Genomic DNA, 18335 nt, shown 5'->3' with positions numbered 1-18335 from the left:
ACTTATTGTTATAAGACTGCCCAGGAGGCTACACTTTGTACCCCTAGTAGCTGAGAGCTAGTGACATGCAAATGTTAACTGGAGGACATTTAAAATATTGGAAAACTGGTGTACACTGTGAACATTAGCGAGGGTGGAAATGTGCACATTTTTTAACAGAAAGGTTCAAGCTAAAATCTGTTTGGTTTATTTTTTAAAGTTTTATGCAAGTAGCGTTTTCCTTCTATCATGGAGGTCGTTGAAAAGGTTCCATTTAAAATGTCAATTGACACCTCATTGACTGTATCTGGAATAGGTTCAAGCAGGGAGGGTTCAACTGTATCAGATATTTTTACAAGAAAAGAAGGGTTTAACTCAAACCTTGCAGCGTAGCGCCTAACAAACCAGAGCACTGGGGAGCTACAAAAATAACATTCACATTATGAACCATGTCATTGCAGTAACAACTACACGTCTATAAGGGTGCACACCAAGGGATTGGTACACAGGCTGGTTACATTCACACTTGCAAAGGCACTGATTTGGAACTTGTCCGGCAACTCCCAGAGCAACATGAACAAAAGCCAGTGGTGGAAAAAGGTGCCAGACATTATGAAGACTATGGACAGAGCATCATATACAATCGGGACACACACTGCAGCGCATGGGTTAATAGACATTTGTAGCCAGCGCATGGGGAGGACTCGGAGACAATACGTAAAAATCTTCTGCCAAACTATCTTGACTCCATTCTAATTTCAATTTTAATTCAAATTTTCAAAAGTATGTATCACAACACGCACAGCTGACAAGTTCCCAGTTTATGACATTTTCATCCTGTGTGCTTACAAATGACATTTCAACCCGTAATGTGTGGCGCTTTTAGTGACATTATCCCAAGTAGAATGAAGCAGTTACTAATGCATTAAATTCTGAAAGAAGGAAAAATTGACCTGCATGCAGAAACTAAAACTCTACAAAACAACCATTCATGTGCAACACAAATTTGTGATAAACATGTAGCCAGGTAGGTGTACTGCTTTTCTCAATAGTTGTGCTCAGCACTGACTAACTTTTGTGGAGATAATTTTCAAATAGTCAAGGGTGTTGACTTTGTGTCGGCGCCGACATGCTTTATTTAGTGTTCGTGTGGTCATGCCATGAGTGATAGTGTCTGTGCTCTGAATCTGGTGTTGTGCAAACAGTTTATACTGTACATTAAAAAAAACAGAAAATACAGCAGCAAAATAGCTGTAATCTATAGTGTTTTGACACTGTGGGGGTCATTCTGACGGGTCGCGAATGACGGAAGCACCGCCAACAGGCTGGCGGGGCTTCCAAGCCCATTCTGACCGCGGCGGTAAAGCCGCGGTCAGAAAACCGGGGCCGGCGGTTTCCCGCCGTTTTACCCCCGGTTGGGCGAATCCGCCAGGGGATTCTGACCCCCTTCCCGCCAGCCTGTTTCTGGCGGTTTTCACCGCCAGGAAGAGGCTGGCGGGAACAGGTGTCCTGGGGCCCCTGGGGGCCCCTGCACTGCCCATGCCACTGGCATGGGTAGTGCAGGGGCCCCCTAACAGGGCCCCATGAAGCTTTTCACTGTCTGCTTAGCAGACAGTGGAAAGCGTGACGGGTGCAACTGCACCCGTTGCACGCCCGCAACACCGCCGGCTTCATTCGGAGCCGGCTTCTGTGTTGCAGGCCTCCTTCCCGCTGGGCCGGCGGGCGCTAACATGGTTAGCGCCGGCCGGGCCAGCGGGAAGGTTGGAATGCCGGAAGCGCTATTTTGGCCGCATAGCGGCCACATGGCGGTTCCCGAATGGCGGGCGGCTACCGCCGCCCGCTAGACTTAGAATGAGGGCCTGTGTGTTTTGCATGGCCACCAATTCACTAATTATTCAACTTACCTGTGGACTGGAAGCTCTTTTCGTATGCGTGACGTTGCAAACTGCCAACAGCGCTGCTCTCTCTTCATGGTGCATGAAAAGGGGAGCGACACAGCCACCTTCCACCCTGTGCCTCGCACTATCTCCCATGCACACACTGCACCAGAGTCCCTAGTAAAAACTGCCTCTCTCTAAGCCAATCCAGACGCTCCTCCTACTTTTAGACCAGCGCCTGGATTGGCTAGGGCAGGCAACCTCACAGCTCATTACTGAGACCGGGGGCTGTGGCTTTGATTCACCCCCGGCTCACTAATGTGCAGGTGAAGAGACTCTAGGAGGTCTTTAGTGCGCATGTCGGGCTGGCCGGAGAAAGGCAGCCGTCCAACCCGACATGTGCACTTGTGCCATGGTGCGCTGGCTACTAACTTGGACCGTGTCTTTAAAATGAATTGTTGAACAACAATTTAAGCCCCACCACTGCCAGACATGCACGGCTTAGGACCAGCCTTAGCCTCAAGTGCTCTATTATGTAACTGGCCCACAGCTAAAGACTAACTGCCACGATCCACACAGGTGAATGCAGAACATTTTAAAATGTGAATAGTTTACTCACATTTAATTGGGAAGTTGGGAATTGGGAATATAAGTGGGGCAACGTCCTCACACCCTAACAGAGGCACCTCCCCTGGTGTTTTTTCTGCTTCAGTCAGGCATTACCATCAATATGCAGACTTCTTTCTTCCCACAGTGTGGATTAAACAAATGTGGTTGCCCCCCACACATGCATTCCAACACCTTCACAAATCTAGTTTTTATATAATTTTGTGTAACAAGTAATTAGAAAGGGATAAAAGGCACAATACCTTCTAAAATGTAAACACACTCCTTGTTTGGTGGATAAGTGTCAGGGAAATTTGGCGAAGCAAAATGGCCTCCGTTGCTTGTCCGGATCCAAATACCACATTGTGGAGGCGGAACGTGCTTCACGGCCAGATTATGTCCATCTTTGAAAATAAAACCAAACAAAATCAAGATTAAAGGAACACACAGAGAGCCATATCAAGGACCAGAAATAAAAAACATTAAGGTGATAAATTATAAAGTTAATCAATTACAGAACATCCTTTGGCAAACCAGTGAAATATAATATGCAATAGAGACCTATGCACAGCGCCAAGCATAGGTACTATTGTGACTTAACTATTTTCCTCAGCTTAATTTTCAGTGCTCGAATGTGTACTTTAGTTTTCCTTGTTTACCTGTAAAGTTGCCTGAAGGTGTATTTTACAGTTTAATAAAATGAGCATGTATTTGCTTACTGAAACATTCTGTAATACCTATTGATGTGTACAGTGAGAGTTCATTCTTCTCATGGAGAATAATGTCATGTTCCTGAATTTATATTACACTTTGGACCATACAGAGAGAGAGAGAGGACAGACCGAGATACCTCAGATCTTATGGTCAGCATCCACTGATAAGTCAAGGTCTACATTTTCTAAAATGTATCACAGGCGCTTGTGTGACGTACAGAGGTGGCCCATGACAAAGCAAAATAAAGCATTGACCAACTTTTGCGCACAAAAGTATGTTTTTTGCCTCAGATGCTGATAAACGTTCAGGGCTAAAACAGCATTGTGTTTTGTGGCATGAAAGTCCTGGCAATCTATCGAAAGTAAGCATAACAAGGTGGGAAAAGCACACCCCTACGATACTTCACAAATCCAAGTTAACTAAAGTCACGCAAAGTAATTCAACCTGGCTGTTGAGTGAAATCCTGGCACCAAATTAAAAAAAGACACAAAGAATGAGTTAAACACAATTCACAGAATATTACTAGTTGTGAAACAGGTAATTTCGTGAGAATGTGCTGTGTTGCAAAGATAACGTGTTTAGTGTTGTGCAAACAAAACATGTTCAATAGGAGCATGTCCGATGATATAAGGTCAACGGGCATTAAATATGATGCTGCATGCTTTTTTGCTGTACATACAATGCTTTCAAGATTACTTTAAGACCTATCTCTTCACAGAGCACCTCATTTCACTGTAACCACCCAGTTATTGGCCTCCACCTGAACAGATGCAGATCTCTACTAGTATAAACCCTCTCTGTTCCCCATCACTATTGCTGTCCAGGTTAAACTGTAAACCTCACCCCCATCTACAACATTTACCCACGCTTGCTCTCGCTCACAGGTTGTGCTCTAATCCAGGATTAAATCATATTAAAATGAATACATTAATAAAGCATATACAAATAAAGAAGCAAAATTGAAAACGTGAAAACCTTTTCTATATTTGATTGTGGATTTAAAAAAAATCAATATTTGAACATTTGTTTACTTTATACTTGTTTCTATTTTTTTGTGTATTAAGGTTCAAATTATAGAAAATGATGGGGCCCGGGGTCCCTGGTTTTCAATATTGACTCAGCGAGGGTCTCCAGTTTCCAGTAATGATTTAGTGGGGTCCACAGAAATCAAAATGTTAAAAACCGCTTCTCTAATTTATTTTACACCTCCTTCTGTAGTGCAAACGCCTGCTGCTTTGTAGATAGATTTGAGCTGTGTTACTTGATGCACATGGGTTCCAAGAGTGCATGCCATAGCATCTGATAAGAATTGAATGCCAGGCTTCCAACTTCTTCGACTCAGGCCCTGACAGTAAAGTGATCATGCACTGGAATAAAAAATGCTACATTTGTCACTTCCAATACATTGCAGAACGTCAGTGAAAGCCATAAACGCTCTACTGTATATGCCAATCCTTGCATTTTGTACAACAGCAGTTTGAATTTTAGGACTTGTAGATTTTTGTTTCCCATCACCAATATTGCCTTTAATATATTGACAGGCAAAGTACATGTGAGACAAACCTCAGGAAGGGCTGAAGGTCTTACATTTGACATGGCCCCCAATACATGTTGACCTATGACACGCACAAAGACTGCCCTAAGATCATATGTTTGCTGATTTAAATGAACTATAAGTATCTGTTCTCAATAAATGAGAGCTCAACGAAGATACCAGATAGAAATGATGTAAATTTAATATGTATGTATGTTTTTTTAAAGTGGATCATAATTGCTATAAAACTCACATTTATTTGTGCTGCTGCATTTTGAAATCATGACCCAGACGATTTAGTAGCTATAATGAAATTCTTAAAATCTGATTATATTTTAATGATATTTTGAAATTAACACAGAGTGAAAGAACTCCTAAGAAAAATTTAAAATAAACCACGAAAAAGAGAGCAGTGGCTTGATAAACAAAAAAAATTCCCAAGAAAGAAAATCCTCTGAAAATGAAGGCTAAAACAATTAGCTATTTTGGGGATTTATTAATTCATTTGTAGTTTTCTTTAGTGAAAACCAGAGCCAGTGGGTATCAGAATCCTTTATATTGGTCAGTAGGTCGCATGGGATTTAGTTTCTGTAGAAAAGTGGGGCACGTGGAATGATTTCGGCTGGATATTGAGTGCAGGCGGAATGTACATTAGAAAGAGAGCATATATACAATGTATTTTGGTATTCTGCAAAGCCTCCAACCCGCCGTCTTACATCCTCCATGGAGCACATGCAGCGCATATGAAGGCTTTGTAGGATCCAAATGAAAGCGAGGTGAAGCAGACCTAGCGGGTATTAACCTGTCATCGATGTTGCCGATGTGAAAGTTCAGATGAATGCATGTTGAGGAGTTCAGTCTTCAGGAGTAAAATGTGTGGGGACTATAAGGGCCAGATGTTAGTAGATTCCAATTTGCGACTTGCAAATTGCGAATCAAAGCGACTCGCAATTTGTGATTCGCAAATTGAAATGTAGGATGGTGTCCCTGACACCATCTGCGATTCGCAAGGGGGTCGCAAAGGCCCACCTCATTAATATTAATGAGGTGGGTCGCAATTTGCGACCCCCTTGAGACTCGCAGCACTCACAGGGATGGTGGCCTGCTGGAGACAGCAGACCACCATGTCTGTGACTGCTTTTAAATAAAGCAGTTTTTTTTTGTAATGCAGCCCGTTTTCCTTAAAGGAAAACGAGATGCATTACAAAACTAAAAAATGAAACGTTTTCGTTTCATTTTTTCAGAGCAGGCAGTGGTCCAGAGGACCACTGCCTGCTCTGAAAAAATGTTTGCAGTTCCATTCACAAAGGGAAGGGGGTCCCATGGGGACCCCATCCATTTTGGGAATGGATTACCACCCATTTCAAATGGGTGCAAACTGCGATTGCTTTGCGATCGCGTTCGCGGTCACAAAGCAATCTGGCATTGCACTGCGACTCGCAATTAGGAAGGGGACTCCTCTTCCTAATTGCGACTCGCAAACCCGGTTTGCGATTCCGTAACCAGGTCATTGCTAAAAGTTCTATTGTTTAAACATTTCATATTTGTTAGAACATCTCCAGATTGTGTTAGCATGGAGGGTATCCAATCAGTATGGTGCATCTGTGTTAAGGCAATGACATGTATTTTCTCTGTGTTATGATTTGCCAAAGAGACAATATATTTTTTTGCTCTGACCATGATGTCTTTGCAGTGATATCAGTTTGTTCTGTGAAAATTGAGAATAGGAACCGCTGGATTTTGGGGATGAAACAGAAGATTTTCTTGTTATGCTAAGGATGCTGTCCAACTTGTTTTTGATTTTGCCACCCATTTTGGACTTATAATAATTCTGACTTTGCATACTCTGTATAACTTTGCACTTCAGTGTCCTTATTGCATTATTTCTGGACAGCTTATTTTTTATTTTTTTAATAACCCCTTTAACTTTCATTGATCTAGAACTCAATTATTGAGTGGGTGCCACTAGTTATTTGAATGGTTTTACACTGCTAATTGATGTTTAGGGGATCTTAATGTGCAACCTAATCTGTGAAAGAACTGGATGAGCTATAATTTTAGGGAGGCTACATTTTGAGTGTCCACATTTTGGGGTACAGTTTTACTCCCACAGGATATGCAGCACTCTGTACATACTCAGTGCATTCCAAATGATTAATAGTGGGAATAAATGTGAATTTGTAACATAACATAAGCATGTTTTTTCTATGTTCTTCACTTCTCTCCTTTCAATTGTTTGTCATATTTCCATATGCTTACGTTCTATGCTGCACTGTATTTTCTTTTTCCACAGGCACAAGAGCAGTAGCTTCTCTTGAGCATGTGTCAGGTTCCTGAACACTGTAGAAGTGGGGCAGTAAGACGAGAAGCGTGTGATACCAGACCAGAAATATGGCATTTATCAGACCCCATTTGTGGTGGAACAGAGCTCACAGGGGCCACTGGATCCCAACCATGGTGGTTGGGGTCGTTTGCCACTGGTGTCCTGGTGCCTGTCCTACTATAGCTCTGCAAATCTGGCAGGTAAAACTCTTTTTGCTCTTGACTCTCAGGGTGGGGGTGGGGAGTAAAGTGCTTTTCAGGAAATTGGTGGGGGGGGCAAGGGCTTAGGTCTCAATAGTAAACCAACAGACACAAGAACCTAATGTAAAGCCCAGCACTTATCTTTTATGTAAAAAGAAAGTTAAGCAAACAGCAGAAATCAATACTAAACAATTCAATGGAAGCAGCATAGAGGGTTGAAAACTAAGTTGCATTTAACAGTGAGGCATTACATCCTTCTGTCTAGTACTCTCCCCCTCCCTACCGCTTTGGTTGAGATCACCTATCTACAGTTCCCAAACATACTAAGGGCTTAGGCATGGATTAACACAGATGGCTTAATTACGCTTATGGGTAAACGTTGTAACTTCGATTCAAAGTCTCTTAACTTTTTGGCAAAATGTAACAGTAACATGCATGGCAGACTCATGTGTTCACATTTAGGCCCTCATTATGACATTGGTGGTAAATCCGCCAACTTATCGCTGCCACGGCGGTTATCCGTTCACCATATTATGACACACACACACCAATCCGTCAGTATTCAGCCACATATACAAATCTGCCAAACCAAAGGTCAGTGATAAAGTGGCGGTATAAAAACCCACACCGTTACGCCAACAGAACAATGTCCATCATATTATGACCCACGAATCACTACAGTGGACATTCAACAGCGGTAAACCATTGACGGTACATACCGTCGCACTCAAAATGGACACACAAACAAAACAACACAACATTGGACAATTCAAACAACACACACCTGACACCCATACACATACCACCCCCAGACCACTATAAAACACACAACCACATTACCCACAGCCCTTCACCATTTCAAACCATTACCAGTAGAGAGACATCAAGACCACTGACAGAACTAGACCCACACACTACTAACACCTATACACCACTCACGCACCCCACATCACACACCCCAACACATTACCCAACACACCCTCACCAACACACCTCACACAACACCCATGGCACCACAAAGACACCCCCGTTTCACAGAGGAGGAGCTAATGGTCATGGTGGAGGAAATTATCAGGGTAGAGCCGCAGTTATTTGGAGCACAGGTGCAGCAGATATCGATAGCTAGGAAGATGAAGCTATAGCAGAGATTTGTGGACAGGGTCAACACCGTGGACAGCACCCAAGAACTAGGGATGACATCAGGAAGAGGTGGAATGACCTACAGGGGAAGGTGCGTTCCGTATTAGCAAGACACCAGCTCACGGTACAGAGGACTGACGGTGGGCCCCACCTCCCCCCCCCACAACTAACAGCATGGGAGGAGAAAGTCTTGGCAATACTGCATCCTGAGGGCCTGGCCAGAGGAGGAATGGACTCTGGTAAGTCAACTCTCTACTACTATCATCCCCCTACCTGCATGCCATCACATACCCTCACCCTTACCCGCACCCTCACTCTCATCACTCCACTACTTCCCACACAGTACATGTCACTCATCCCAATGCCAAGCCCTGCATGCTCTACTAATGCATGGAAACCACTTGCAGCCCTGCATGGACACTCATCACTAAACCATGCACACTATAGATAATTAACTATCCCACCATACACCAACGTATACCAGTGAAAGTTGCCAGGGCAAATCTAACCAAAGAGGGCAAGCCACGGATGCACAATATGTCAGAAACCTAAACCATAACACATCATTTACATCCCCACAGGTACCCAAGCCAATATCAGCGGAGAGGAGGTGCCAGCTATATCCAGTCCCCCAACTGAAGAGGCCCACAGTGATGACAGCAACTTTGGTCTTCAGGATCTGGATGACTTACCTGGCCCATCAGGGACCATTGGACAGCCGGTTACCCAGGCCCAGTCACACACCACCACAGAGCCTCCCCCATCAGGAAACACCACCACAGCACCCACCCAGCGTACCCACACCTCTGTCCCCTGGACACGTCAATCAGCAGTGTGTCCACCTCTACAGGGACCCCAGGCCACACCTCATACCCAAGACAATCAGGGACCTGGAGTCAGTGGCAGTGGGCACACGGTTCAAGGGGCAGAGGCACAGCCCAACAGGGAAACTGGGAGGAGTGCTGTGCACCAGGGGGAGGACAGGCCCATGGAACCGACTCTCCAGGAGGCACTTGCAGAGATCCTGGGAGCCTCCCAAAATTCCCAGGACACGATGGGCCAGATCTTGGACAATGTGCAGGAGAACAGGCGGCTGCAAGAGGGACAGTACTAGGGGATCAGGGAGGACTTGCAGGCCATCAACAACACCCTGATCTCCATAGCAGGGGTGCTGGCAGACATGTCCAATATTATGAGGGAAGCAGTCTCACACCAGCGGGCCCCTGCCACTAGCCAGAGATGTGAACAGCCTTCCACTTCTGCTGCTGCCACTGGCCAGGAGGCTCCGCCACAGGACTATACAGGCCACCAGCACCCTTCCCCTGCAGAAGGTGAACCACCCCGCAAACGTTCCCTGCGATCCAGGCAGAAACCACAGACACTTGCCAAGACCCCTGCAGGAAATGAGATTCTCCTGATTGTCACCCTTGTGTCCCACCCTGTCACCCTGTCCACCTTGAACTGCCATTGCTCCCCTTCCTTTGTCCCCTTGGGCAATGCAACTGTGCTACAAACCGACCGGAACAATACCCTGGGCTTTCCTCCATCATCACCCCATCCCATTGCACTTGCCCCTCCATATTTTAGCACTTCAAAAAACACCCTTGGAAAAGAAACAAGTTTGGAGTATGTCATGTATATCAAATATGTATTCATTGAAACAGGTACAATCATTGCAAATCAACGGTACAGAAAATGAGCATATATTAATGACCTGTAGCTGGCTGCAGTGATCACACCAGGAGTATATGCGAGGTCACCAACATCTGTAAAATGAATTGCCAGAGGGAACAGTAAGTGGGCATAGAAGTGGGAAATATCAGCATGCCATTGCCACACAAATTTAAAAAAAATGTCATTGAAATGTGAAGAAATACTGTCCTAACTGTGTGTCATTGGAAGTATTGTCGGATCACAAATGTTCTGATGTCCTCATCCTAATCCTTTGCCTCCTCATCCTCACTGTCCACAGGGTCCACTGCTGGCACACAGGCAACTCCAGCCTCCTCCTCTTGCAGGAATGGGACATGGTGTCTGAGGGCCAGGTTATGCAACGTGCAGCATGCCACCACTATCTGGCAAACCTTCTTTGGTGAGTAGCACAGTGATCCACCTATTAGATGGAGGCACCGGAACCTGGCCTTCAGGAGGCCAAAGGTCCTTTCAATTATCCTTCTGGTTCGCCCATGTGCCTCATTAAAATGTTCTTCTGCCCTTGTCCTGGCATTCCTCACAGGGGTCAGCAGCCATGATAGGTTGGGGTAACCAGAGACACCTACAAATATTGAGGGACAACATTTAGCCACACACTATTCCATATGGCCCACACCATACCCATACACCAACGTATACTGGGTGGGAACCAGGGCTCACCCATTAGCCACACCCTGTGCCTCTGGAGTTGGCCCATCACATTTGGGATGCTGCTATTCCTAAGGATAAAGGTATCATGCACCAACCCAGGATACTTAGCATTTACATGGGAGATGTACTGGTCCGCAAGGTACACCATCTGTACATTCATAGAGTGGAAACTCTTCCGATTCCTGAACACCTGTTCATTCTGGCAGGGGGCAAATGCAACATGTTTTCCATCAATCGCCCAAATTATGTTGGGGATATGTCCCATTGCATAGAACTCAGCCTTCACTGTGTCAAATCTTCAACCTGGGCGAAAACAATGTAGCTGCACATGTGCTTTACCAGGGCAGACAATACTCTTGTCAGCACTATTGAGAACATTGGCTGTGACATTCCTGCTGCCAAGTCCACTGTCATTTGGAAAGAACCATTTGCCAGGAAATGGAGTACAGATAGCACTTGCACAAGACGGGGGATCCCAGTGGGGTGACGGATAGCAGATATCAGGTCAGTCTCCAATTGGGCACACAGCTCTGTGATTGTGGCCCTGTCCACTCTATAGGTGAGGATAATGTGCCTGTCCTCCAGTGTTGCCAAGTCCACCAGGGGTCTGTACACGGGGGTGTGTCTCCATCTCCTATTCATCCACAGCAGTAGCAATCTAAGGGACACAAGAGTGAGGATCCAGTCACAAACTGAACAATGGAGCTACCACAGAACTTTGCATCATGTAAAGATGTAATGGGTCATTGTGATTTGTCCAGTATGTCCTAATTTCTCATGTGACGCAGCATTATTTCAGGGCCTGCCCCCCACTGAAATGGCGTCCGCCTGTCCTGTGTGAAGGGACAGGTCTAAGTGAGGTAATTCCGCTGATGTTGTACACCGTTGCAGGAGGCAGTCGGGAACCGCTGTGCAACTCCTCATTGGTTATAATTGGGCCCTAGGTGGTACAGTGGCCATTGGTGATCTATGCCGGTGGTGACAGTATGCACCTCCACGGACGTGACCGCCATTTTCTATCAGATTCCCACTTGCTACCTGACCTTCCAAAGGAGAGGACCTACACTGCATGTGCTGCTGTGACCAGTGTCTGGAACCTACCATGGCCTGTGTGACCGGGAAAAGGGCCCCAGCCTTCACGTCAAAGTAGTTGGAGAGACTGGTGGATGGGGTCCTACCCCAGTACGGACTGCTGTATGGGCCTCCAAACTAACAGGTAAGAACACTGTGAGCACGATGCATGTGGCATGAATGCATGGTGTTGTGTGTGTGAAGGCCTCATGTAAGGGGTGTGGGTGGATGTCCTCTGGTCGGCGTACAGGTTGTGTGCTGGGACATGTGTGTGTAAATGGTGATGGAAACAGGTATAGTGGGCCATATGTGTAACAGGCTGGACTGTTTGTCTAAATCTATTTTCCAGTGTCTATTGCCTCTGCAGGTCAGCACCCATCAAAAGAAGGGTATATGGTGTGCCATCACCAGAGAGGTGCGGACCCTGGGGGTCTATGGCAGGCGGAGCACCCACTGTCGGAAACAGTGGGAGGACCTGAGACGCTGGGCACGGTGGAGGCCCAGCTGGGGATGGCCTCCCAACGAGGAAGGGGTGCCCCTCAAACCCTGACCCCCTGATGGTCCGCACACTGGTGGTGCCCTATCCTGAGCTGGATGGGCGCTTGAGGGCATCACAGCAGCCACAAGGGGGGTGAGTACAGTGCCCATCATTACAACTTACGCATGGTAGGGTGGTATCTGGGTGGGGGATGTGTGTCATTGGGTGCCCCTAGGCCAGGCCTGACATTGCAGCGTAGGTCCCCTGGTGGCTAGGGTGCAGCAGGGCAAATTTAGCTACCTAGCTCGTAGGCATCCACTACTGGTCAGGGCTGCGTGGGTCCCAGGTGTGCTGCATTTGGGGGTGTGTGACCCTCCCCATGCCTTGGCTGCTAACTATTTCTCTGGTAGTGCCATGCATATTGCATACGGCTGTTCCCTGTGTGTGAGGGTGCTGTGTACACCAACAGTGGTGTTGGTGCAGCCATTGACTAAGTGTATCCTTTGTCTCTTCCCCCCGTTTTTGTTTTGTCATCCTGTCCTTATGGGCATTAGCATCATCTGGCGGAGGAGCAGAGGCACTGGTGATGGAGGGATCTGCATCCCACAGGACCCAGGAGGCAGAGTCCACCGACGGTGAGGGCACTAGTGGGACGGAGGGCAAGGGGAGCACCACGGCGGAGACTGGAAGGGACAGTTCTGACACAGATATCTCCTCCGATGGAAGCTCCTTGGTGGTGGCGGACACTTCTGTGACCACACCAGCTATAGGTACAGCCGCCACCCCGTACCAGCACCACCCTACCAGCAGCCCCTCATCGAGTTGCCCGTGCCCTCTCACCCAGGAGAGTGGGCATCTCCTTCGCCCCAGGCACCTCAGGCCCTGCCCCAGTGAGCCCTACTGCCCTGAGTGAGGAGGCTATTGACCTCCTGAGATCCATCTCTGTAGGGCAGTCAACCTGTGAATGCCATCCAGGGGACTAATGCATTTCTGGAGGGCATTCACACTGGATTGGCTGCCCAACAGAGATCGATTCAGGCTCTGGCCTCCTCTCTGATGGCAGCCATTGTCCCTGTTCCTACCGTCCCCCCTCCAACTTCCACTGCCCAATCCCATTCTCCTCAACCCCAACCTACCCAAGCACACATACAGATGAGCATGCACACAAGACAACACCCAAGACTGTCACAAGCCAACACAAGCATCACACTTCATCCAAAGGCACTCACACAAACACCATCCAGTAGCAGACACACCAGCATCCACTATTTCCACTGTCTCCCCCTCCTCCTCCACCTCCCACCCAGTTACATCCACACTTCCACACTCACACCTGCATGCACTACATCATCATCCACTACCAGCAACACCACACCAAGCAGAACACACACCTCACTGGCAGACACCTCCACAACAGCCATGCACACGTCCTCTCTCCCACTGTGTCTGTCCCCCCCTCCTAGAATACACAAACGCAAGCACCCAGACACCCAACAGCCATCCACCTCACAACAGCATACAGCCCAAGCACCTGCACCCAAAAGCAGCAGACAGACACCTCCAACAACAACTCCCTCAACCTCCACTCCCATACCTTCTCCCTCTTCCCACCCTAACGTCCCTAAAAAACTATTCCTATCCACCACTGACCTCTTCCCTACCCCTCCACCCCATCCTGTATGTATGGCCAGGGTAGGAAGATCCCAGCCAAGCACCTCAGCCACAGTCCACGGGCCCAGTTATCACCGCACCTACTTGTGGTGGAAAGGCATCCAGGCCACATGTTCTGAAGGGGAAGGAGCCCGCACCAGCCGGCCTAAAGGGGAAGGAGATTGCCCCAGCAGCCAAAAAGGGAAAGGAGCCTGCACCTGCCACCCTAAAGGCCAAGGAGCCTGCACCAGCAGGCAGGAAGACCAAGGAGCCTGCACCAGCAGGCAGGAAGACCAAGGAGCCTGCACCAGCAGGCAGGATGAACAAGCAGCCTGCCCCAGCAGGCATGGATACCAAGGAGCCTGCCCCAGCAGGCAGGAAAACCAAGGGGCCTGTCCCAGCAGGCAGGAAGACCAAGGGGCCTGGACCAGCAACTGTGACGGAGCCCCCACCACCTACCATGGTTGTGCAGCCGTCCAAGCTTTCAGGGGATGGCAGGAGCCTTCCCCCACCAGCAGCACCACCACTGTGCAGCTGTCTGAGGTTGCAGGGGATGGGCAGGAGCCTCTCCCCACCAGAAGCACCACCACTGGGCAGCCGTCACTGCCAGCGGACGGTATGTAATCCTGCCTCCATGGGCTCCTGTGTGGCCTGCCCCCTCCAAAACCAGTGGGTGAGACACCCAGCTGAGAGACTGTGGCCTTGCACTCCCCAGGATCAAGCACAGGGCATGTTGACCCTCCAGAACAAGTGGGTATGACACTCACATGAGAGACTGTGGCCCATCACTCCCCAGGATCAAGCACAGGGCATGTTGCCCCCTCCAGAACCAGTGGGTATGACACCCAGCTGAGAGACTGTGGCCCATCACGCCCCAGGATCAAGCACAGGGCATGTTGCCCCCTCCAGAACCAATGGTCTTGTTACATCTCCCGGCTGAGGTGTCCCCCATCCCCTTTGAGGTGCCTGCCTATTTACCAACTGATGCCCCTGCAGTGTTCTCTCCATGTTGAAGCAGTTGACATGTGTAGCCTTGGACTTTGGCCATGTGGCCATGTGGCCTATGCAAATTGTGGACTGGGCTGTGTCCCTTTTTCTGTACATATGTATATATCTATTATCTTGCCCAACTTATTTTTCATAATGTGTTGATCTCATTACATTCACTTTTGCAAAATCGTTTTGTCCTTGCATTATTCAGCCGAGTTACGGGGTCAAATTGTTTTTTAATGCATCTGGTTGTGTGTATGGGGTGTGTGTATGGGGTGTGTGTTGTGCGTGTGTGTGTCACTCTCTTTTTCCTCCCCCCCTTGCGTGCTAGGAGGCTGTACTCACCGTCGTTGTCTTCGCCGGCGTTGGTGTTCGTGGTGGAGCAGAACGTAGAACATCATCGGGAAGACATGCAGTTCAAGTTCCATGGTGGCGTGGTTGTTCCCTGTGTCTCCAATGGTGAGTCCTTTCCCTTCTGATCTCAGTTTCTGCCAGGCTTTTGATGTCATTGGTACCGCCCAGGAAAATGTGGCGGTTTCCAGGGTCTTAATATGGTGGGCGGAACATTGACTTCCGCCTGGCTGTAGGTGGCTACCGCCGTGGTGGCTGTTGTTTCCGCCCTGGTGTCAGTGTGGTACATTGGCTGTCTATCGGAGATATTTCCACCATGGTCATAATTTGTCAGTAGTTACCACCGGCCTGTTGGCGGTATTACCGCCACTTTTTCACCGACCGCCAGGGTTGTAATGAGGGCCTTAGTCTCTTGTCACTGGGACATGTGAAACCATGCATTTTACCTTTGAGATTTGTAACAGTTTGAGGTCTGCTGCAGAAGTGTACCGGACTCTAAACTTAAGGGCTGTGGCTCCTCTCTTTTGTGTCCCATGCCTTCAGCCTTACTTGGGACCATATTAACAAGGGCAAAAAGTGCGGCAGTTCTAGGCAGCAATGTCCATCCTCAGCTGTGGCAGCCCTCCTGGCAAGCTACAGAAAGATATCCTGGTGTGGCAGTGGTGGCCTCATAGCTGAATTCCTCCCTCTGGTTTCTTTTGGCAGTTATTCCCTTCAGATTAAGCCACACGTCCTACTTTGGCAGCAATACAGCCTTTTCTAGCAGCATCAGCAGCACCAGCACAGGTCTCTCACCCACAGTCAACTGCTGGAAAACACGCAGTTTTTCTGGTAACGTCATATTGCAGCTTACACTGGAAATGCATGAAGCAACCAGAAGGGCAGACTGACAACAGTAACCACTTTGATCTCTGGCAACTCAGCTTTCTCTAGGTGCTACTCACGCTGACATGCTAGGCTTGCCCTCCTTGACAGTCTTGTCTCTTGTATTGACAGGGTGACTCCTTTACTCTCTCAGCATGTAGAATGGCATCTCAACAATTTAGGCAGATTCTCTGCTCCTCCAGCAGAAAGAACAGAGTTCAAGTGATATCCCCAACATCTGTGAAATTGGCTGTCAGGCAGACACCAAGCCTGATTCCACATCAGTTCTTTGAGGGCTCCTTGGTCAAAATGACCTGGTATCGGAAAAAAGTGGAGTGGTTTGTCTGCCACATTTAGATAAATTTTCCAGGCAAGGGATATGGATTCTGTGGTTAAGGCTTCAGAATGAGTTTGGATTGTTTCACTTTAAAATGTAATTTTCAGGCTGCTCTTCAGACACAGCCATTGTGCAAAGTGATGGCTCTCACAACAGCCAGCAATAGGTCTGGCTCCAAGCAAAAGCATCCAAATCAAGGGTACAATGAAGTGTGAAATTTCTTCACCTGGCTATCATCAGCCTTCCTGAAGCAGTAATCAGAGGCAAACAGTAGGGCAGGCCTTGCCTAAAAACTTACCTTGCACGACAGAAGCTGCAGTCACACTGCTCATCCCTGTCATCTACCAAATGGCAGTGCTCAGGAAGAAATTCCTGAAGGTAGTCTTGCCTTCCAACTGCTCACTTCAGTATCTGGGTCTCCGGCCTGCTGCTGCTGGAATGTAGGCAATACACTTTCACTGTCTAGAGAAGCTATCTTCTACCATTCCAAACCTGTGGCATCTAACACGCATCCCACTTGCTTTAGTACCCTAACTCACACAGAGTCCTTCAACTATATACATATTACACGCCTATTATACATGTACATGCACTTGACACACAAACAAGATGTAAGTGCAAGGGTCTGGGTTTCACATAAATGCAGAACATTACACAAGAGGAGTCAGTAGGCCTCACTCTCACTGTCAGGGAATGCCTGACCAAGGGTCACAAAAAGGGCAGGCCACAAATCATCTTTGTACCTGTGTGGACTTCAGGCTCGAGAAGAACACTAAACCAGATGGTGCACAAACTCATTCCTAGGAATCGCACTGTCCTGGAGCAATCTCTGGTGTTGTGCTCATCCTCAATTCCAATGAGAACACTGAAGTGCTAACAATATTCAAGGACTCTTTTCCTTCAACAACTACATGTTTTCAGCTGTCACCCCTTCCTGAACCCAAATAAATTGAGCCAAAAATTTAGAAAGGATATCCATCCCTTTACACTGCTTTTCACAGACAAAATATACTGAAGCCTCGCAAGATTTCCCACTTTTTTTCAAGATTGGTGGGTCTCAGCAGCCATTTTTTGACAGCAAATAATGAAACCTTGTCTCTCGGGTTCTCGATGCTTCACAATGAGAATCTAAGAGGAGCTGGTTAGAGATTCATTCAGCAGAAGAAAGGAGGACTTCACCCACAACCAAATCCACAGATAATAAAGCACCTCATATTTTTTAATTATTTTTATACCGTTTTTACAACGTTTTGCATCAATCTTACTGAAGAATGACTATCTAAAGCCTTTGCCAATTGTCTTCCTAAGCACACAGAGCAGTATTTTTTTATTGATGGTCCAAAGTCACAGTGGGCACCGTTAAGAACCAGTGTCACTGGAGTCTTAACCCTTCCTTCATTGTACCCTGGTTTCCAAATTGAAATATTATTGGTCTGAATCTAAATTGGAGCGGTGGACGGCTGGGATTGTCTGTTGTATACTAGGGGTCTTTCTATACAGATCCCAAACCTGACTTTGAACCACTGGGAGCTCAGACAGACTGTAGTCTATTTTGCAGTACTTCCTCTGCATAACCATGAGGTTGGCACCAACCCTCACCCCACATCAGTCAGGGCATGGCTTTGGAGGGCAATCCATTCATCAGCACACATGTATGCTGGTGTGGTCTGCTGGTCTGGGATCAGATCCATCTAGCCAAAATCTTTAATAGTGTGGGCCAGTTAGCTTCATAGGATGGCCCAGACACTTATTCCATGACCGCCGGAGCACGGATCTTGAGGACATCATTCCCAATCCTCCAACCCTTTATAAAATGGGTGGTATTTCAATGCAGTTATTAATACTTAGCTAGACTAT

At 47.4% G+C, this 18335-nt stretch overlaps 1 protein-coding gene across 1 annotated transcript in view; it reads right to left on the bottom strand.

Moving 5' to 3' along the window:
• NETO2 (neuropilin and tolloid like 2) overlaps nt 1–18335 on the bottom strand; it is a 267840-nt gene that overhangs the window by 80886 nt on the left and 168619 nt on the right. Inside the window, exon 3 of the mRNA XM_069216613.1 lies at nt 2726–2866. Within this exon, the coding sequence (XP_069072714.1) occupies nt 2726–2866 (141 nt within the window). The remainder of the gene's footprint in view (nt 1–2725; nt 2867–18335) is intronic.

Source organism: Pleurodeles waltl, chromosome 12 (genome assembly GCF_031143425.1).
Source record: "Pleurodeles waltl isolate 20211129_DDA chromosome 12, aPleWal1.hap1.20221129, whole genome shotgun sequence".
In the NCBI taxonomy this organism is placed as follows: domain Eukaryota; kingdom Metazoa; phylum Chordata; class Amphibia; order Caudata; family Salamandridae; genus Pleurodeles; species Pleurodeles waltl.
This window is presented reverse-complemented; position numbering and strand designations above follow the sequence as displayed.